The following is a 22,500-nucleotide window of genomic DNA, read 5'->3' as shown; positions in this document are numbered from 1 at the left end:
TATAAGGACGTCATACGGCTTTGATCAACTCACAGGCCGTGTCTATTACCGCGCACTTGCACACTTTAAACACTGACTTTCAGTGCTTAGGGCGTTCACACTGACAGAACCAGCAGAATTCAGGGCACTGAAAGTACCCGGATGGCGCACTGCAAACGGTCAAAAAATGCAGTGTGAAACGATGGACACTACTCGCCCTAAACGGGCGCCATCTTGGCTACGTAGCGGAAGAGGAGTAGCCCTTTCGGCAGCTTTTCAGTTTGGAAAGTTGGCTGACTGACGCTTCGCAAATCACCTCAACCATTATTGCTGGTCACAACAACTGTGTTATCTGATAGTACAGTGTCTATTTCTCGGTAACTTTAAAAAAAAATCTAAGCGAGAAAACGCCAAAAGATGTACATTTACATACATAACACGCCTGTCAGCGGAGTTTGGTCCGCCAAATTTGTTTAAAATTTCCAGTTGGCCGGAGGAAGCTGGAGCACAGATTTATGGGTAAAAGGCTTGCACATTTGCGTCTCTCAGTGTTCCATTTGAGACAACACTAATCAGCGACAGAACGCACTACAGATGTAAGCGCTTAGTGTGCACTACGCACTGTATTGCAGTGTACTTCGTAAAGTGTGCGGTAATAGCCACGGCCACATTCTGTCAAGATGGCTACAACTCGATTCGCTCTTTGAAAGAAACTCCTTTAAGTCGGCGATAAATTGACAAGGATCAAGACAGCTATCTAAGTTTTCGAACACAGCCCTGTTTTGTGAAAAAAATGAATTTAACATGAGACTCAATGAGAGAGATCTGGGGCGATTTCCATTTCGCCCCAAAAAAGGGTGGGGTCATTTTTGCCTGACTGTTGCCTGATTCGACAATGACATTCAGAGGCAGATCAGACGGTCTAGTGGTACAATCCGACAGAAAAAAAATCTCCTTCTGCCTTAACTATGGAGAAAGTATTTTGAGTATTTTAAATACAAAATTACTCTACCGTATTTTCCGGACTATAAGCCGCTACTTTTTTCCCACGCTTTGAACCTCGCGGCTTAAACAACGATGCGGCTAATTTATGGATTATGATACCTGTGACTGTATACGGTGGCTTTGTGTTTACGGTGGCTTTGTGGAGCTAGGATGCTAGCATGGATGCAGCCGCATGGATGCTTAGCTCCACGCGATTTCTCAGTATCTCTCAATAACTTAACTAATGTCAAAATAACCACAGTCTACCAGCGTAGACAGAACACAACTCAAAACACTTTAGAAAATAAAATAAAAGTTTACAACAATACAAATCCAGTCTTCAAGTTCTTTAGCTCACTGGTTTCAAACTAGCGTCTGTCTTCAATCTAACGTTCTAGCTTCTGATTGACTCTTGCGACTGTGCGCTCTTAAAGCAACAGTGCACTTATCTAACTGGCAAAACTAACTATTGTATTAGTTTTGATATTCATTTTAGCCTGTGTAAAGTTAATTTGTTTCAATGTTGCGGTAGGCACCTGCGGCTTATAGACATGTGCGGCTTATTTATGTTAAAAATAATTATTTTTTAAAAATTCAGTGCGTGAGGCTTATATTCAGGTGCGCTCAATAGTCCGGAAATTACGGTACTCTAAAGTATTTTGTTACAAATTACGTTACATTTTTTATCGTCCCTATCAAATACAAATTACAAAATACTCAAAGCAGTTGAAATATGTATTTCAAATACAAGTAATTGAAATACTGCCCATCTCTGCACCCACCCACCATAAAAAAGTAGTTGTGCATTTTTTCATTGTTGCATCATGTGTAGATTCCGGACACAGACTGACAATATTGAGTTTGTCAAAATAGCTTTTCCTCCCTGGGAGACAGGGTGCTAAAATCATCCTTTTACATAGTGAAAGTTGTATATTACTGCCTTGTTTTGGGGAGACTTTTTGGGTAAGTTGTTTGCCCCTCAGCTGTCTAAGAGACTGTGTGTGACGATGATTTAAATGACGGTCGCCCACATATTGTTGTGTTATTATTATTATTTTAAATAAAGCATCCCATCCTTTCTGAGACTGCTACCGGGCTTCTGTTGACCTCTCAAAATGTCGCATGACATCTGGGGCCCGCAGGAGTTTGCAGGCCTCAATTCAATGTGATCTGTGCGAAGGCCAAAGAACGAAATCCTCCTAGACGTGTGTTTCAGCGCTAAATGACTTCTGACCGACAGTGAAAAGAAAAAAAAAGCAGAGAGAAGAAAGAGGGAGGGAAAAAAGACACGTCCTAACCTCAATTCAGAAGGAAATGGGATTTCCATATTCGCACTTGACGTGACCCACATCTGTTGTCCTCAAAGCCGGGCCTGTTCTGCAGAGTGGGCCGGCGAGGGGAGAGGGGAGCTGGTGTTGTCAGGCATGTGCTGAATGTGTCCATGACGAAGGTGGCCGAGCTGGTCCGACCATGAGTGGGTGGTGTGTGTGTGTGTGTGTGTGTGTGTGTGTGTGTGTGTGTGTGTGTGTGTGTGTGTGTGTGTGTGTGTGAGTGTGTGTGTGTGTGTGTGTGTGTGTGTGTGTGTGTGTGTGTGTGTGTGTGAATGTGTGTGTGTGTGTGTGTGAGTGTGTGTGTGTGTGTGTGTGTGTGTGTGTGTGTGTGGGAGGGGGGGCACAGTACTCCAGAGCCAGTAACGGGCCGGGCAGTGTGTAGGTGTGAAAGAATGCACGCGCCACTGGACCAGGACCTCTGCCAATGCCGCTCGCACAATAAAACCAGTGTCTCGCCCAGAGTCCAGCGTCAGCCCCACACGGACCCACTCACCCCAGACAGCAGGACAGCATGGCACAGCCCCTCATGAGTATCTGTGAGTGCACACAGCAAGGCTGAGAGGCAGGGTCCAGTGGTTTTGTCCCTCTCTCACTCACAAAGACTTACACTGGGGGACCCACATAGCAGATTTCTTTGGCGCTGATCAGGTGTGGTTCTGATGACCTATCTGGCCCACATGCATTCCAAAGGAAGCTGGAATTTGAAATGTCCAGTGTGTGAGGGTGTTTGGACCAGCAGTGTGTGAGGGTGTTTGGACCATCAGTGTGTGAGGGGTGTTTGGACCAGCAGTGTGTGAGGGGAGTTTGGAAGGCATATTGCTGTAGTAGATGCTTGGTTCAGCCCTGATGCGCGTGTCAGTTAGGATCAGTGTCTCTCCCTCAGCACCTCCTCCCTCCCGCTTTGCCTGCCTTTGTCGGGGGTGGGGAGTGGGGTGTGGGGTGTGGGGAGTGGGGTGTGGGGGAGTTCATTAGCTGATGAGCGGGAGGGGGCGCTAATTGAAATGGTGCCTGACGCGATAGAATAATCTCCATGGTGACACCAGCCCTACAGTGTAATTGACAGCTGTGATCTCACTGCGAGAGAGTGTGTGTGACAGTCTCAGTGTTCCCCTGAGACAGCGCAGAGACAGAATAATTTGATTTGCGTGTCTGAGTGTGTGTGCTTATGTCTGTGTGCACGCATTAGTATCTGTACTGGTCTGTTTGTGTGTGTGTGTGTGTGTTTGTGTGTGTGTGTGTGTGTGTGTGTGTGTGTGTGTTTGTTGATGTCTGAGACTCATGGAACCACTGGAATCCATCTTTTGAAAGTGCGTCATGGCGTGAGTGGATGAGCAGCTCAGTCTCCATGGAGACCAGGCACAGCACCCCGCCACCGCCACCCAACCTGAAAAGACAGCCACAGTGTCAAGATAAGAGCTCACAAATTCCCAAGGCGCATTAAATCAGGGTGGGGGGAAGCTTTTTGATGTGACACCAGCCGTGCTCTCTTAATTCTGGCCCTCCCTCTGAGTGAACTTGTGCACCTCATGCCCGACAGTGCCGCCTGCTACCTCAGTCATCTAACCTCCGACCCCAGGAGCGGGGGCTCATGGGACGGTGAACCCCTTAGGGTGTGAGAAGAGTACGTGTCTGGGCTGTCTACCTCACACATTCCTTCCAGCAGTGGGGTCACCAGCCTCTTAGGTCTGAACCAGCTGTAGGCAGAGACAAACATAAAGGAGCATTTTGGCCTTTTGTGTTTGGTTGTGTGGTAACTCGTTTTTGTGGTGAGGGAGTGTTTCATGATCAAGTTCTTCCTCCAAGCCTGTGGTTGTGTATGTGTGTGTGTGTGTGTGTGTGTGTTTGTATGTGCATGCGTGGTTGTGTGTGTGTGAGTAAGGGTATTGATCACAGAGCTGGACCCTAATTTGACCTCTTGACCGTGTCACTGCTGTGCGAAAAACTAAGAGTGTGATGTCACTGCCAGGGTTTAGGCATGAGGGTGTGAGGATCAGACACTGTGATCATCATATGAATGGGGCTTTCATGTCTACAGCCAAAGCAGCTTCATACCCCACACGTCCACACATTGACACAGCAATTGGGTGCCGTTTGGTTTCTTACATTTATTTAAGCCCCCAAAATGGAGTTTTTGCTTCTGTGTTAATGCTTTTCTACTCTATACCTACATTCCCTCAGTGTAAACATACATGCATGTGTCGTATAGGTCTCTCTTCATTTCCTCAGAAGTATAGTATAGTAAGCACTATGTTGATTTAGTCATTTCCATTGGTTATGGGAGCCACAAAGCAAAGAAACAGAGGCTCTGTTAGGTGGAAAATAAGTCTCACTACAAGCAGACAGAGAGAGAGAGAGAAGAGACGAAGAATCTGCATGTCTCAAAGAAGAGTAGAAGTGGATGGGGGGAGGTGTGTAAGTGTGTTAGGTACAAGGAGAGAAAAGAAATAGCAAAAATGAGTGTGAGTTTGTGTGTGTGTGTGTCCCTGAGGTCCGAACAGAGGCACACTAAACATTCCTCTCAGGCAGGGGCGAGAGAGAGGCCAGCGCTCATTAGCATAAGAAGAGCTCCTTCAGCCAATCAGCGTCTCAGAGTGGGAATGTCCGGATTGAGCAGGAACTAGGAGGGTGTCGGGTTACTGTGCATTCTTCCCTCCCTCCCTCTCTCCCTTTGGCTATGGAGACTGAGGAGGGGAGGGAGAAAGGGAGTCGGAGAAAGAGCTTAGGACAGACGTACGGAGAGAGAGAGAGAGAGAGAGGGAGAGAGAGAGAAGTGTATGGGATACTCTCATTCTTGCCCTCTGAGATCACGGAGCTGGAGAATGTGTTAGGATCTGCCCGATTCGTTTCTTTTTTTTCCTTCTGGCGGGTGAGACAACAGGGAACTTTAACTCGAGGTGGCCGGTTTCAGGGACTTTTTCCTTGGCTAGATAACGGGCCGTTAACTCTCGTCTGGAGTCACAGCAACTCTCAGAAGGGGGCCAAAAATGAATTATCTGGTGAGTGAGTGACTGTGTGTGTGTGTGTGTGTGTGTGTGTGTGTGTGTGTTTGCTGTTCTCATTGCTGTGAGAACGGTCAGTTCGCTAAATGCTTCAGCTGTGAGAGTTACTGGACAGAGAGAAGAAAAGGGGTGAAGGAAACAAACCAGGGTTAACATTAACTGTGTGTTTCTTCTCCTTTCAACCTTTTGTGTGTGAGACAGCCAGAGTTTGACGTGCTTTTTTGTTTGTGTGTGTGTTTGTGTGTTTTGCATGCTTTTATATCTGAATGAAAGACCTTCTTGTGCTGTGTCAGGCCCAACATATTTAGAGGTAAAAACAGTAATGAAATGAAGAGCACAGGAGTGTATTCTCTCTCCCTCACCCTCTCTCTCTCTCTCTCTCTCTCTCTCTCTCTCTCTCTTGCTCTCCCTCTCTTTCTCTCTCTCTCTCTCCCCCTCTCTGTGCTAGACCTGCTGTGTGAGGTGGCTTTTGATGTGTATTTTTTCAGTGCCTTTCTTTTTTTTGTCTGAGACCATAAAGAGTCTCAGGCTTTTTGTCGAGACTGAGTGAAAAGCGCGACAGCGTTTGGAACAGGATGAGTGTAGAGAGAGAGAGAGAGAGAGAGAGAGAGAGAGAGAGAGAGAGAGAGAAAGACGTGGAGCTGCGGCGCTGTGCTGCCTCTGCTGAGTCAGGAGAAAGTTGAAAGATTAAGGTTTTATGGTGGGAGCAGAGAGAGAGAGAGAGAAAGAAAGAAAGAAATAGAGAGGAAGACTGCAAGAGAGAGGCAGAAAGAAAGACAGAGGGGGAAAAGGACAGAGAGAGAGAGAGAGGGAGAGAGAGAAAGAGAGAGGTAGACTGAAAAAGCTGCTCAGAGCTCTAGCAACCAGCATGCTCCGCTCGTTGCCATTGTCTGAGTGTGCTGGCATGTTGTCAGCTCGTAGCCCTGTGTAGGGCCTTTGGTATTTAAATGTTGCGAGCTGTGCTGTATTTCCGCCTGACAGTGGACAGCAGACCCCCCGGAGCGAGCTGGGATATTCCCCTCAACTGCTGGGGTGCGTATTGGGACAGGCCGGCAATTACCCAATCAACAAAACAACCCACACACAACTCTGTGTTTAGAGTTGTTTTTTTGCTTTCTCTTTCTCTCTCTCTCTTGATTTTGACTCATTTAGGCAGTGGTAACAGTTATTTGATTATGAATGCCTGGGAGCTTTAGGCTTCTCAGACTGAATTGTTGTGCATTTGAAGTTGCTGTTTTAAATTACAATTTTAGTCAAAGCACTCAGTCTGTGATGATCCAAAAAAAAAATTCAAACATTTGCAAGTCTATAAATGACCACAACCTCTGCAGTCATCTCTTGAAATCGTCTGTGGATATGTCCGATAATTAGCCACCGCTGAGAGCTCTCAGTGGCCTCCAGTCTGCCTGTGCTGTTTTTAGGGCCCGCCGTGATTCACGCGCTAAAGTAAACAATGGTGGCTCACGCTGCCGTGACTGTGAGGGGGTCCTCCAAGAGGGGCGCAGAGAGAGCCCAGGCTCAGCCCAGGCCATGAGAGAAAGATAGAGAGGAGCTGGATTGGGCCGAGTATCCCGAGGTCCTCTGGCCCCCCAGCGTGAACCCCCTGACTCATCCCTGACTCACCAGCCCCAGATAGAGCTGCTGGGAGGGGAATTCCTCCAGCAGCCTTCGCACGGTGCCCACTGGGGGGTCTGACAGCACGCACAGCGCAGCGCAGCCCAGCCCAGCAGTCCTTCGCTGGGAGAGATTAGAGATGGGAAGGAGGGTTAAAGGGTCATGGACTTGTGGAGAGGCGATACACAGGGTGAGTCAGGACTGGGCAAATAGCAGGTTAACAGGGTGGGTCCCTCATGACACAGGTATTACGCGTGTGAGTGTGTCACCAATGCGCACACTAACTTAAGATGTTGAATTAGCCGTAATATGAGCATAGCCTTACTCAGTTACACAGTAGGAGAAGTCATGTTAAGCTGCACAGACAGCCAGCCCAGCAGCTTAAGCACTGTAATGTAGCTCATGCACATAATAACCATTTTGCCATACGTGTTGCTATGTTTAAGCATGTAAGTATGACCTGTGACATGACGTGCAAGTCTTCTCTGCGGTCGACTGAGTTCTGGTGGTGTTTTTAGAACTGCTGAACCTTGAGTAATGTCACACTCTCCCCTCCCCAAATCCGCTAGACTGCAGTTGCTGTTTTATTTTTTTAGCACATGTGGCTTCGCTGCTATCACTCCTAATCCCTTAAACATAGTGGAGCAGCCATCCAGCCTGAAGCACCTCCAGACACCAAGCAACACCAGCGCAATCTCCCCAGCAAAGCCCACAGCCTTGGGGCATGAGTTTCTGCCACTGCTGCTGCTGTCAGACCGCACTCTCTCTCTCTCTCTCTCTCTCTCTCTCTCTCTCTCTCTCTCTGTCTCTCTCTCTCCTCTCCTCTCCTCTTTCCCTGAGGCACCTGCCTATTGTGGGGGATAATTGTGCCAATCTGAGGCGGGGATAGACTCAGAGATTGAGACGGAGGCTTTGGCAGATAAGGGAGGAGATCAGAGCGCGGCTCGGCTACGGTCACACGCCTGCTCTGCCGCTCGGCGGGTTAGCATGAGGTGATAGGCAGTCATTTCTGTCCGGTCGTATTAGCGCAGCTGCTTTTGATGTCGACAAAATCACAGGGGCGGGGGTGGCCCAACGGAGGGAGTCGGAGGAAGGTGGAGGTTGGGATTAGCTGCTCCAGCTCCAGTCCTAATAGAGGGTGGCCGACTCTGGTGCGGCGCTGGGCGAGATCCGGGCCGCATCCGCACGCAGAGCCAGCCGCTACCTCTGGCATCGCCTGTCCCTGAGTAACGCTGTGAAGCGGGATGAGCTCGTTTTGGGGGGTATTTGTAAGACAAATGTAGCCTCGCGATTTCCAGTCGCACCTCATTTTGCCCTGTCACCACAATCCGAGGCCCTCTCGTTCCCTCTGAGAACTCTATGTTCCCTGTACTGTATGTTTGCTCCCCCGTCGTTTTTTCCAGACAGGCAGAAACCTTCGGGTCCCTTCTCCAATTTCTGGCCTCGTCATTCATGTCGGACCACTGGAATTTTGGTCTGAGGTCACAATGACGTTGCAAACCATTCTGGAAGAGAGAGCCCATAGGCCTATCGCAGGCTGTAATTTTTGGATATGTGACTGGGCCAGGGGGAGGATTCTGTGCATGGTTTTGCAGTGATGTGGGCTTGTTTTCTCCGAGGGACATGAGGAGAAGGAGTTCTTGGTATGCAAGTGCAAGCGGTTGTCTGAACCCCGAGCGCTGCTTTGTTATCTGTTACCAAGTCCTTATCGTCTCAGTAGAGGTGACCCTGTGTTGTATAAACCTGACTGGAGACACGCTGGGCACGTTTTCATGACGTGCTTTCTTTGGCACTCCTCTCCACCAGTGAGCCCAGTAGAAAATGGCAGCGCTCCAGTGCCTTGTTGTAGCCTGTAGCTACAAGAACGGAGATGTTTTTTTGTTTTGCCCTGGCGGTGTCGCAACATCGTACGGCAGGAAAAAGGATGGGCAAGCAGCAGGCTTTTAAGTGTGCTGTTTGTTTATCTGCTTTTGTGATGAGTCACTCTATCCGCCAACAGTAATTCTATGTTGCGATTGGCAGGAATATCATTCAGTGATTGATGATTAACCAGTATTGTGCAGCTAGTGTATGCCTAGTGACTCCTCTGGAATGTTCTGTTGTGTCTGTGTATATGTGTGTATGTTTGCCTATGGTAGTGTGTTTTTGAAGACGCTTGAATGGGAGTAGTTCTGGTGGAGTGTGTGAAGAGCAGGTTGCGTGTCTTGTGATAGCATGGGAGTGGGTCTGGCCGAGTGTGTGTGAGGTGTAGGTGGTGTGTGTTGTACAGTGGGTTGTAAATGGGGTGGTGTTGAGCCACCTGTGGAATGTAAGGTAACTAGAGAGGTGCAGACAGGCTGTGGAATGTCACGGTAAGTGGGACGCTGACAGCCCAGCAAATGGGAGATGGGTCTGGACTTGAAAAGGGAATGCCAAAGGGAGTGTTTTTCTCTCTCGCTCTCTCTCTCTCTCTCTCTCCCTCTCTCTCTCTTACTCTCTCTCTTTCCCTCCCTCTCTCTCTCATTATTCCACACAAACCTTTTCTTTCCCCTCACCAGACACACAAAGATGAACCCACTCCACCATTCAAGGATTCCCAAATTAGATTTCTATAAGTAGCCGAGCTGCTTCAGAAGAGGCCAGCATATAGTCACTCTCTCCTGCTCCCCCTCTCCCCGTCTGCTCCCCTCTCTCTGTGTTCTGTATCTGCGTTGGATGTGCATGTTTCGTCTTGCTGGGCTGGTCTCGCTTCCACACATGTTGACGATGGTATGGTGAAAAATCAGGCCCTGGGGGTAGTGCAGTCTCTGCACACAAAAACACTGCCGTAGATTCCAACGTAGATGTGGGATCTCCTCAGATCAGTTGTGGTCTCGGTGTCGTGATGTTATCCAGGTTAGTCTGTGTGTCCACCATAGTCTTGTTTTGGTGGAACACTCTGGTTTGGGGTTTGCCTCAAGTTTTTGTCATGGGTTCTACACAGAGTTGGTCTTAAGCTTTTACAGAAACTCCCTGTATGGAGTGTGTTAATCAAAGCTTGTCAGAGTTTGTGTGTGTGTGTGTGTGTGTGTGTGTGTGTGTTGGAATGCGTCTCAGCACAGACTCACTCCACTGATTAAGTTCAAAACAACACGAGCCCCGGCTGGGCTGAGTCACGTCGGCTCGCCAATCCCGGTCACTCCCGTTACCGTCTGCACGATGACAGTTCCAACTGATCTCACTGTCTGATAGACCGTCTGCTCCGCTGCACTTACTGCACACGGGTCCCGTTAAGCCCAATTAGTCACCGCAGAGAAACAGCTACTGCAGTCACGCTGTGGACCACGGACAAAAATGCTCCAAACGGTTTTATTTATTTCTCTTCTGTCTACAAATGGACACAAAAAGTTCTGTGGTGCATCTTTCTGTTTTACTTTGGTGACCTTGAGAGAATGGATGTTCTGTAGCCTATTTACAAAGACTGCCAGAAAAAAAAAAGTTTATGGAAAGTTTTTTGTCTTCTTTCTTGGGAAAACGTTGCAACTTTTATCGCCTCAGCACAAAATTGAACTTTCTGGAACTTTCCTTGTACGAACTGTGCTCTCATTATTAATGTGTTGTGTAGTGGCCTGATAGCAGGTGATATGCACTCCCTTCCTAAGCCTGAGGAAGAGACACAACGTACTCCATTCAAGTCTAAGCAACACTAAGATGGACAAAAATATTTACCTTTTGAGCGGAGGCCATTTTGTTTGCACAAACTCAGGTGGTTTCGTGTGATTTCAGTAACAGTGTCTGCCTTCGCTGTGGTGTCCATCTGTTTTGAACTCATAAAAACTTTTGACGGTGGAGCCGGTGGGAGTGTGTGCACCAAAGAGTGGCCGCGGCGGAGGAGGAGAGAACAAAGAGGGAGGGAGGAAAACTACAATGGTTGAGACATAAAACAACATAGTCTGCCCCTGAAATGACTTATTGCCACCTCCCTGCCTTTTGTGGCTGCGGAGAGAAAAAAAAAGAGTTGTGCAGGCCCCCACCCTTCTGGCCTTGGGTCGAATACACACACAAAGCACACACACACACACACACACACACACACACACACACATGCACACCCTAAAGCTTTGGTAGTGTTTGTCCAGTGCATTCACATAAAGGTAGAGATCAAAAGCCATTTCACCAACACTCCCCATGGCACACACACACACATGCATAAACCCTTACACATACACATATGCACACACACACACACACACTCACACTCACACACACACACATACTTACACTTACATCCACACGCTCTCACTCATGTCCTCAGACACACACACACACACACACACACACACACACACACACACACACGCCGCTGCGTGTCTTCCCGTCCATTGACCTGTCTGCGCAGGGCTCGCTCCACCAGCTGCCACATTACTTCCTGCTCAGTGCTCCTGTCTGAATGAACACCACAGCCCTTTCCTTCCCTCTCCCAGCTCCCCTGCATCCCTCTCTTCCTCTCACCCCATCCTGTGGAAACCCCACTTTTCCCTCTCCCCCCCCCCCCCCCTCCCACTGATCTCACTCACTCTCTCTCTGTCTCTTCATATCTTCCCTATTTTTTTCTCTGGGTTTGAGTTCGCTCCTCGTGGCCTCCTAAGCCCCTCTCATGCCCGTGACCCTTTTAAATGCAAATGGATGAACTTTTAGTCCTGCGATGATGAATTTCCCTTTCTTCCCCCCTCTCCTCTCCTTGCTTCTCTTTCTCTCTCTCTCTCTCTCTCTTTCTCTTTCTCTCTGTGCCCTTGCTTTATTCTCTCCTCCCTTTCTTCTCGCGTGAGATAATACAATTTGGAGTCCGACCCCGTCTGCTCTCGGCTCAGGGAGTGCAAGGGTTGATTGCCACGGTGACGGCCCGGTGCTCTGCCGTAGAAAGCTCTGCTGTATGCCAGCATTTAGCAGTTGTGTTTTAATGTGTAATTTCACCATCTGACTTGAGTCTAAACTAAAGCAGTTGTCTGTCAGGGCTAAGTGGTGTGGTGCAATATATTTGAAACATAGTCTACTTGCAATCCCCCCAAAAATTATGTTTACAGATAATAACACATATAACTTCAGACTTGTTTATGGGAGAGAGAGAGAGAGAGCTGAAATCCTCCTTAACACTGAGCCATCTAGTTCTCTCAGAATCTGTGAGTGCGCTGGAGATTGGCCGCTCCTTTGCATAAGAGAGATTATAATCACAGTCGTCAAGCCATTGACTCACTCCCAATCCAAATTGCATGTGAATCACTCCACACACACTTCCTGTTTCTGAGTACTGGGACAAGAGAGAGAGAGAGAGAGAGAGAGGGTGAGAAAGAGTGGATTGTGTGGGAGTGAGAAAGGGAGAGGGAGGGAGGGACAGAGAACTGGGCAAAGAGAAGATTGGGCTACTTTCTGCTCTAGAAGGCAAAGTTCACTTCTTAGCCTTTCTGATGTCACCAGGCCCCCTCATACATTCTGACAAGCAGGAAATGCCATTACAAGAGAAAAAGACAAAAGAACATAGAGCAGGAAATACCATATGACATCAGAAGCGAGTGATTTACATTATTTTCTTAACCTGTGTGTGAGTGAGACATGTGCATATCCATAGCCTGTATAATGATCTCTGTGGATGAAACCACAGAAGTAAAAAAGTCTATTCGGCTCATAGTCCCTTTTCTTTTCATACTTCACGTTTCTATATCTGTTTTTGTGTGTGTGTGTGTGTGTGTGCATGTGCATGCGTGTGTGTGTGTGTGTGTGTGTGTGTGTGTGTGTGTGTGTGTGTGTGTGTGCACGTGCGTGCGTGCGTGTGCGTGCGTGTGTGTGTGCATGCGTATGTGTGAGTGCGTGTGTGTGAGTATGTGTGTGTTTTCTGAGCCTCTGTGGTGACATCGCAGACAGCTGATAGCAGCCGTCCAGCCTCTCAGGCGCTATTGTGCAGAACCGTGTAAAGCACAAGCCTCTTTAGGCCTCGCAGAAACACACACACACACATGCATACAACTGGATGACTGTCCCTCCGTCCACACAAGCACAGCATTCTTTAAGCTACCGAGGCCTCCCTCTCTCTTTCTTTCTTTCTTTCTTTCTTTCTCTCTCTCTCCCTCTCTCTCGCTTCTCTCTATTCCTCCGTACAAACACTGCATTCATCATGTAGCTGCTGCTCTCAGACCCTTAAAAAACACACAGGCAGGGATGAACTCAGTCTCATCGGCTTGGCTGAGCTCACACACACACACACACACACACACACACACACACACACACACGGCTTTAGAGCTGTGGTACTGGGACTGCTGTCTGGCGTTACATAGACACTCTTGTTTTTGAGCTTGAAGACTGGCAGAGAGCTGGCGAGTATAAATAATGGAGCGCTGTGTGTGAGAGAGCAAATGGCCCGTGCTCTTAAATGCCTGAGCTCTGGTTTTTGTGTGTGAGTGTGAAATTGACCAAACGCTTCCAACAAATATGGCAGACACCATCAGCCTCCTGTGGGAGAGTATTTTAGGTACGGACGTTTTGGTGTGTGTGTGTGTGTGTGTGTGTGTATGTGTGTGTGTGTGTTTGAGTGTGTGTGTTTGAGTGTGTGTGTTTGAGTGTGTGTTTGAGTGTGTGTGACAGAGAGAGAGTGAGTGTGTACCTGTGTATAGTCTGAAAGGCCGTATATGAGCAGGGCAGTGAGCGTGGGTTGTGATACCAATCTGTCCCGGCTGAATGTAGGCTAATGATCCCACTGTGAGCCAGTCCCATCTCCAGCAGCTTTCACAGGGCAAACCCCAGGCACTTACTCTCTCTGCCAGCCTGATACTCAGCTCCACAGCCCAGCGATCGCCCATCTGTACCCAGGCGTGGGGCAGGGGGCAGGGGGCAAGGTAGAGGGGCGGCATCATGCTGAGAGAGATCTCTACGGGTCAGAGATGGGAGGCCTAAGCCCCTGTTCCACCCCATCACACTGCTCCACTTGGAGAGGAGCCAAAGGGGTCGAGAAGATAGTCAAACACTCAACGGGTGGTTTGGGAAAGAGAGCCACTGAGAGACAGAAAGAGAGAGAGAGAGAAAGAGTAAGAAGTCTAAAACTGACTAAAGCATCATTGACACTAATTTTCTCCTAGTCTTAGTCTCCTAACCAAGTCAGGGAATGTGATGAGATGACAGGAGAAGAGGCCATTCATGCTGGAGCAGACACAGTGTGATCGAGTGGCTCAGGGTGAGTGCACTTCATTAAGGGGTACTCAGAGGGGCCAGGCCAATGGGAACTGGCCCAGCGCCAGCCTCTCTTATGGCAGGGGAGAGAGAGAGAGGGGGACAGAGAAGTGAGGGAGAAAGAGAAGAGAGGGAGAAAGAGAAGAGAAGAGAGGGAAGTGAGGCCTGGGAGGAGGGGGAGAGCAAATATTTGCTCTTGCGTCAAAGAGAACCTGCGCTTGTGGGCGTCCCTGTTTGCTCAGGACAGATGGAGCCCATGTAGCGTGATGTGTGGGCCAGTGGCTTCTGGGTATTTTTACAGTCCCCTGTCAGGCCTGGAGGGTCGGTGTCAGCCAGCCCACCCTGACACAAGCCTGCCACACAGCTCAGCTCAGGGTTCAGCAGCGGTTGTTAGCATTACATCACCAGGCTGCCACCAAAACCAAACATGCCCAGTCTGCCTTCGATTTGTGAGGAGGACACTGTATGTGTGCGTGTGTGTGTGTGTGTGTGTGTGTGTGTGTGTGTGTGTGTATGCTGGCTGCACTTCATATTGACGACCTGTTCTTCACTGACCTTTCCCCAGACAGATGGGTGAGTCATGTGTGCCTGGATGTATGAAGAGCTTCATGTTAATGATTTCCCTCTCTTGTTCTCCTTTCCAGAATGTTCTAGCCAAGGCCCTCTACGACAATGTGGCGGAGTCTCCAGACGAGCTGTCCTTCCGGAAGGGGGACATCATGACAGTTCTAGAGCGCGACACGCAGGGCCTGGATGGATGGTGGCTCTGCTCCCTACACGGGCGCCAGGGCATCGTCCCCGGCAACCGGCTCAAGATCCTGGTGGGCATGTACGACAAACAGCAGCAGCTGCAGGCTCAGCAGCAGCAGCAGGCGATGCCTACGTCGCAGGCTGGCCCAGGGGGGCCCAACCAGCTCAGCCTGCCCTCCCAGGCGTACGCCAAGCCCCCACCAGGCTCTCAGTACATCCCCATGCACCCCGCCTACTCCTCCCCCTCCCCCGGCACCCCTGCCAACGCAGACAGCATCTACATGCTCCCTCCCAACCACGGCAAGCCCCCCCTCTCCAGCGTCTACCAGGTGCCCACGGGCCCCCAGGCCCCGCCGGGCCCACCCAAGGCCCCCGCCCTCGCCCAGAAACAGGGTGCCCCTCCGCGGTACCCAGGCAAGGACATCTACCAGGTGCCCCCGTCCATGGGCGCGCTGGCGCAGGATATCTACCAGGTGCCCCCCTCAGCCGGGGGGCCGGGGATAGGGCAGGACATTTACCAGGTGCCCCCCTCTATGAACCAGACTCAGGACATCTACCAGATCCCCCCCTCACTAGAGAATAGGACCTGGGACCCCTCCAAACCCATGGGGAAGGTAAGAGTCGATCCAGCCAGTTCAAAATGTGTGCCTACACTTACAACCCCCCCCACACACACACACACACACACACACACACACACACACACACACAGTTGTGGAGTGATGAGCAAAGTCACAGGATGTAACACGCATACAGCCACTCAGATACACCAACAGACACACACATGTGCACAAGGACCCAAACATAGACGGTCAGACTCACACAACTGCAGTCTCCTTCATGTTTATGCTTCTGCTGGTGTGTCACCGTTGAAAATAGCCTGGCCTGCTGACATATTTCCAGTGCATTCATTCAGCTCCTTCTCTCTGCGTGAGGCCGTGACTAAGAAAAGTACAACTCACCCAAACTCTGCGGATACATTTCCTGCTCAGCTACTCTGTGATTCTATTGACACCTCTTTGGGGGTCCGATGGAGCAATACAACTCGAGGTGTTGCCGTCACGGTTAAAACGGCAGCAACGTGAGGAAAAAAGGCAAACCGTGAAAAGTGCGGAACGTAGATGTGTTTACACGAGCGAAACAGAGAGGGAGAGAGTGCGGAGACTGTCACTGTAAACAAGCCAGCAGCCACGGAGCTGGAATAATAGACAGGCACCGAGCGCGAGCAGGATAGAGAGGTGGAGAGACATGCTGCGCTTTGACATAAATAATTCAGCTGCGCCTCCCGCAGAGTGCAGCAGGGCTGGGGTGGGGGTGGGAGTGGGGGTGGGGGGTCAGGGTTTTCTGTGTTGTGTGTGTGTGTGTGTGTGTGTGTGGGGGGGGGGTGTTGAGTCAGCGTTTCTGCTGTGGCGGAGACTGCTGCTGTGGGCCGCCAGGTCCAGGTTAGTGCATTCAGGCACCAGGCGCCAGGCAGGGTCCTCTTCACCCCACACCCCCCTCCCCCCCTCCCTCTGGGAGAGACTGGGGAGCCGGGGGCCAGGCTTAGCTCGCTCTGCCATATGCAGGAGTTGGAGCAGTGGCAGGGGCAAATGAAGTGTGATGATGGGGGCAGGTTAGGGGGGGCAGAGAGGTACAGCTGTGACCCCCCCCCCCCAACACGCACACGTGTTCACTTAGTGGCACGCAAAAGAGAAAAATACACACAAACACACACACACACACACACACACAGGCCCTTACCAGCTGAGTACTCACCACTGCCATTCTCCTTAGAGTGTGTCCCTGTCTCTCCACCTCAGTCAGTCAGTGTCACTGGGGGGCAAATGGAGAGCAGGCTCTAGAATGTTTCAGGAAGGGTTGAGATTGTTCTGAGGTCACAAAAGGTCGCTAGCAAGTTGGTGAGTACAAGACAAGATGGAACGGAGACGTACAGGTCGTAACAGCAGACAGTGAAACCGCAGGGGGGGGGGCATCTACAGTCTCCCAATACCTCCTCCACACACACACACACACACACACACACACACACACACACACACACACACACACACACACAGTGACCCTGTGTCCTGCAAAAGGTCTGGCCCTCCCAGCTCTCACCATCCCCCTTCCACCTTTTCAGTGAGAGATGGATAGAGGATGGAAGGTCACCATTCGCGCTCAGATAGTCATTGACTAATGGAAAACAAATAGACTTATCTGCCTTTGCTGGCATGGATAAGACTGAAGAAAACACAGAAACACCTCTGACAGTGGAAAAAGAGAGCTAGAAAGACGAAGAGGTCTTGACAGGGTCTAGCGAGTGAGCACAAGGTCAGGGCTGGGTTGAAGAGGGATCATTAAAGCTATCTCGCGCAGTCTCACGGCAGTCTCACGATCACGCCCGTTCCTGTGTTGATACATTTGACTGGAGGTCACTCCCAGGTCCAGGCCCCTGGACCCAACGGCTCCAGAAGGTGCAGAGACACTACACCGTCAGATTCTCCAGATATCTCACACATTCCTCATGATTCCCTGCCTATTCACAGAGAGAGAATAATTGAAGGCATATGAATTATTGTTATTCAATGCGACTGTAGCTGTTCATCAGGACCCTCTGGGTTCAGGATTAGTGGCAGAGCCGGAGTGCGTCCCTGTAGGCAGGACTGCGCCGTGTTCTGGCTCTTTGAGCGAAGGCACACTGTCATTCAGCGCTACTCAGGCCACAGAGGTGGTTTCTTTGTATTTTCCACGTAATGTCCTCTGTTGTTATCAGCTGTCCTTGTGCCCATGCATGATACACATTCGCACACACATACACACTTACACATATACACAGCCACACACACACACACACACACACACACACACACACACACACACACACACACAGAAAGGTTTCTCCTCTACCAGTCTCTCATGAGATAAGGAGTTCCTGTTGAGAGAAGAGATGACAGACACAACACACACACACACCACACGTGTACACACACACACACACACACACACACAAACACACAACACATCACAGGCATTCTTATGGAAAAGCTGAAAATTCCCTCAGCCTTTTTTAGCCCCATACCAGGGAAAAGCCAGCCTTAAGAGCTCATTCATATGCATGCAGCACAAATGCAGGATTGGGAGTACTAACACGTAATACCGCTACAGTAGCAAAAATATCATCCCACCCATACACACTCTCTCACACACACACACACGCATGCGCGCACACACACAGATCCCCACAGAGTCGTCTTATGCTCCACTCCTCTGTTAGATGGATGAGCTGTAGTCGGCTGCGTCAGTGACACACACACACACACACACACACACACACACACACACACACAGACAAATCCCAGATGGATGGGCAGCAGTTGGACGCAGCAGTGAAAGGGCCTGTGACAACAGCACCCTGGTACGGCGAGGCCCCCCTGCATGCTGGCGCCTTTGAAGGGACACAGGGGGTGGGGGTGGTGGGGGGCTCTGATCCCCGTCAGCTGTGACCAGGGCCGAGTGGCCGTTCTGGGGCAGCCGAGAGGAGCGCAGGGGGCTGACTGCGGCTGGGTCCAAGGGAGGCAGCAGCTGGAACAACTGTGACAGGGCTCACATGAAAGGGGATGGTTTAGGAGGGTGCGGTGGCACGCGCCACTCAAAGCCCCGCCACACGCCTCCGAGCGGGGGTGGAATGCTGTTTTGCGCCCCCCTCTCTAATTCTTTAATTCTCCCATTCTTCCAGCCCTCCAAGTCTTGCTCTCTTCTTGTCTCTTCTCGTCACTGGGTCCATTTCTCCCTCCTTCTCTCTTTCTCTCGTCTCAGCGCTGTGGCCTCTCTTTTTCTCCATTACACCCTCCCTCCAATTCAGTCACTTTCTCTTCTCTTTCTCCCTCCTCAGTCTCATCCCTCCTTCTCTCTCTCTTTCTCTCTCTGTCTCTCTCAGGATTCCGGGGCTCATTTTGCTGTGGCCAAATGAGTGTTTTTGTGTCCGTGGCTTAATCTGTTTAGACTGCATTGGTATTCCAGCCAGCCACCCAAAGCACAGAGCCTGCCTCTCGCTAAAACCATGGCAACAGATCGCCACTTTCAGGAGGGGGAACAAACAACAAACAAAACTAACAGAATAGATTCACCATGGCTTCCCTCTGCTCAAGACGCCTTGGTCAGTGCGTCAGTAGGAGAAACAAGAACGTATGTCTTACAACATACAACAATCCCCCTGAACTGTGACAAAGAGTCCCAATCAACCAAATGTGACTGTGTGTGTGTGTGTGTGTGTGTGTGTGTGTGTGTGTGTGTGTGTGTGTGTGTGTGTGTGTGTGTGTGTGTGTGTGTGGTAATGTGTGTTTTAGTGTATTCAAAACTAGAGACCTTTGAGTCAGCCTTGAATGCCCATTTCATTAGCATGTCCATTAGCATAGGATGTGACCCTTGTCTGGGGGTGTTAATGGCTATTTCCCGCCAGCGTGGGTCTGATAGGACTGAACCCCAGCTTAAGCATTAACCTCTCACTGTTTATCCAGCAGTTTCAGTCGCACTTTGACCTGTTGAGGGAAACACCTTGGTGGATATGCAAAAAGAGCTAAGCATCTTTCTTAGATGAGTCAAAAGTCGTTGGTAAAGCCCCACATTTTACTGTAAGAGTAGTGGTGGAAAACAAAACTCTTGAGAATTGCAAACTGCATGTTTGCTCCTCTGGTGCACCTCATCACCTGATTTTACTCAGTAGTTATGTGCTCACTTATGGATCACTCATTAGCTAAAATATTAGAAAGTTCATTAGCACGGTCTCAGTGACACTAAAAGCCTACTATAGTTACCACTAAATGCTACTTTCTCAGCCTGGAGTTCCTATCTCTGTGTCGATGACTGCTGCTGTGAACCCATGACTGGAAGTGTACAGCATGCTGCAGTGCACCCAGGAGCGGCCTGTTTGAACCCTGTTAGCCCCCCCTCCCCCTACACACACACACACACACACACCTTCCCCGGGACCGGAGCCGGGCAGATCTAAGCCTGCCTTATCACCCGCAGCCACTAATGCCGCGCTCTCAGGTGTGTGAGGGGCCAAGGGTGCTGATAGGGGATCTAAGGGAGGAGGGGTGAGGGGTAGGGTTGGGTTTGGGCTGAGGTTCCTCCAGAGGGTCTTTCTTTCACTGGTTTCTTTTCACACACACATACACACACACACACACACACACACACACACACACACACACACACACACACCTTCTTCTTCTTCTTCTTCTTCTGCTTTTTCTTCTCCTTCTTCTTCTTCTCTTCCTCTGCTGCTGTCGCCACACTCCCTGCCCTGAAAGTAAATGTGTAATCTCTGGAGTCTTTGAAGATGCTGGCCAGACACTCAGCTGAGCTGGCAGAGGAGGTATGGGGGGGAGGAGAGGAGAGGAGAGGAGAGGAGGAAAGGGTGCGGAGGGGAGAGGCTGGGGCTTGGGGCTTGGGGCTTGGGGGAAGCTTATCTGCGGGAACAGGCAGGTTTGTTTGGTGTTGAGGGGTGATGGGTGAGGCGGTAGGTGAGTGTGTGGGGTGTGTGGGGGGGGACAGTGCACAGGAACTGAAAGACAGTAAAGGGAGGAATACAAAAGTTGTATCTTACTGCCCCCCCCCCCCTTTAAATACACACACACACACACAGACACACACACACACACACACACACACACACACACAGACACACACACACACAGAGACACAGTGAAAACTTTATTGCTGCCACAGCCAGTGATGCCTCCTAGCCTCACCATAGTATCAGTAAGGCTTCATCTCCTCACAGCAGTCACATCATGCATGCATGCCTTTCTGTGTGTATGTGTGTGTGTGTGTGTGTGTGTGTGTGTGTGTGATATGAGGGTGTGGTTGTGTGTCTGCAAGAGTGTCAGTTTGTGTGTGTGTCTGTGTGTGTGTGAGTGAGTGTGTGTGGATGCGCAGCATATCAGTGTGTTGGTGACAGCCATTCCAAACACGCTGTGGAAGCTTTTGAGGCACATAGGCAGCCAGTGCACTGCTCTGCTCTGACTTTCTCAGGGAGTGTAGATCTGAGGCCCAGCAGGCTGTGTGGCTTCTGTGGCTACTCCCCCCAGAGCCTGTAATCTACATATCTGCTGCTCTTCCCACAGCATTCCTCAGTGCTCTTCTCCTCTCTCTCTTCTCCTCTCCTCTCCTCTCCTCTCCTCTCCTCTCGTATCCTCCATTACTCCACCCTACGTACTCCGAAGCGCTCTCTCCCTCAGGCCTGGTCCCTCCCTTTGCTCCCAGCCCTGCGGCACGCACAGGCACGATGAGGGGAGAACACTTTGACTCGCCAAGTTCATTGTTTCTTCCCACAGACCCTCACATTGTCACTCCCGCCTTTTAAATCCCATTTGTGCATTTTCACCCCATTTCCCTTTTTGTGATCAGTCTGTCTCTCTCTCTCTATATTTTTTTTCTCTCTCTCTTTTACTCTCTCTTTCTCCCTCTCCCTCACTCACTGTCTTTGTATCTCTCTCTCTCTCTCTCTCTCTCTCTCTCTGTGTCTTTATCGGGAGGCATAACATGTCTTAATGAAAAGTCCTGTGCTGCTCTGCTAGAGAGTGTGTCTTTGGGCTCTGCGGTCCTCTGGGGTTTCTGTGTCTGCTGGGGCGCTCAGCTCTAACAGAGAAGAGCCTAGACTATCTCGGGGCCTAATTGCTGTGCTGCATTGTGTGCCTGTCTAAAAAGGCTCCATTCATTTCGCTCCACATCGCCGCGCACGCTGGAACGGGCAGTGGCGTGCCCCACGCTACTTATACGAGCCACTCGTTTCCCAGCATGCCCCGGGCTTTTCCGGCTCCGCGCTGCTCCAGAGACGTAACAGGGACACTGCGAGGCCGTGGAACCACAGAACGCTACAGAGATACTGGAGGAACATCAGTGAATTGTTGCAAGGATGTTGCGTCAACGTTGTGACGTTCTGAGAGGCTTGCATTTCACCGAGTGTTGGAGGAATGTCACATGAATGTTGCGTAGACATTGTAGTGACGTTGTTGTAACTCTGAGCATGATGGGATGGGAGGGACAAAATCCTCTGCCTGCTGCTGCTGTGAGTTCTGCTTTCACTGTTTCCAGGCACACGAACCACGCTCCCTTGATGGCACACAGCTGGTCTCATTGGATGCTTATTAGCTTTTTTGTTTTACTCTCACGTGGCATCCGGCCTCCCCTCTTATGGGTGGCATAGAAGTGTTTTTTTCGGGCGGGGGGGGGGGGGGGGGTGGTTTTGGTAGAACATGTGCTTCACATGCGAGGCAGCCGGAGCAGTCAGTGAAGTGGCTCTGGGTCGGTGCCAGCGACCAGTAGGCCGCCATGCTGAGTGTGCCCATCTGGCTGCCACCCTGCAGGCAGCCCCGCGCACACACACACACACACACACACACACGCGCGGCTGTCAGGCTGAAAGGGTCATTGATCATCGGAGAAAGCACCTCGGCTCCGGATGCCCAGGCTCCGGGATTCATCGCAGGGATCCAGACGTCCTCGCTCAGGAGGAGCCTGCTTGGGCTGGCTGGGCAGCGCAGCTATCAGCTGCAGTAAATCAGAGGCAGCAGAAAGAGGTCACTCCCTCTCTCTTTCTCTCTCTCTCTCGTTGTCATCTTTCCTTTTCTTTTTCTATCACTTATTTTGTTCCCTTTTATCTGCCCTGCTATCAGTCT

At 50.3% G+C, this 22,500-nt stretch overlaps 1 protein-coding gene across 3 annotated transcripts in view; it reads left to right on the top strand.

Moving 5' to 3' along the window:
- The window catches only part of bcar1 (BCAR1 scaffold protein, Cas family member), an 83,270-nt gene that overhangs the window by 36,110 nt on the left and 24,660 nt on the right, over nt 1–22,500 (top strand). Inside the window, exons 1-2 of one of the 3 annotated variants that reach the window (XM_042707496.1) lie at nt 4,391–5,290; nt 14,731–15,450. In XM_042707496.1, coding sequence (XP_042563430.1) covers nt 5,279–5,290; nt 14,731–15,450 — 732 coding nt within the window. In that variant the 5' untranslated portion in view covers nt 4,391–5,278. Of the gene's footprint in view, nt 1–4,390; nt 5,291–14,730; nt 15,451–22,500 lie in introns of those variants that run through there. The other 2 variants (XM_012832413.3, XM_031564375.2) reach the window with 2 other exon arrangements.

Source organism: Clupea harengus, chromosome 3 (genome assembly GCF_900700415.2).
Source record: "Clupea harengus chromosome 3, Ch_v2.0.2, whole genome shotgun sequence".
In the NCBI taxonomy this organism is placed as follows: Eukaryota; Metazoa; Chordata; class Actinopteri; order Clupeiformes; family Clupeidae; genus Clupea; species Clupea harengus.
This window is presented reverse-complemented; position numbering and strand designations above follow the sequence as displayed.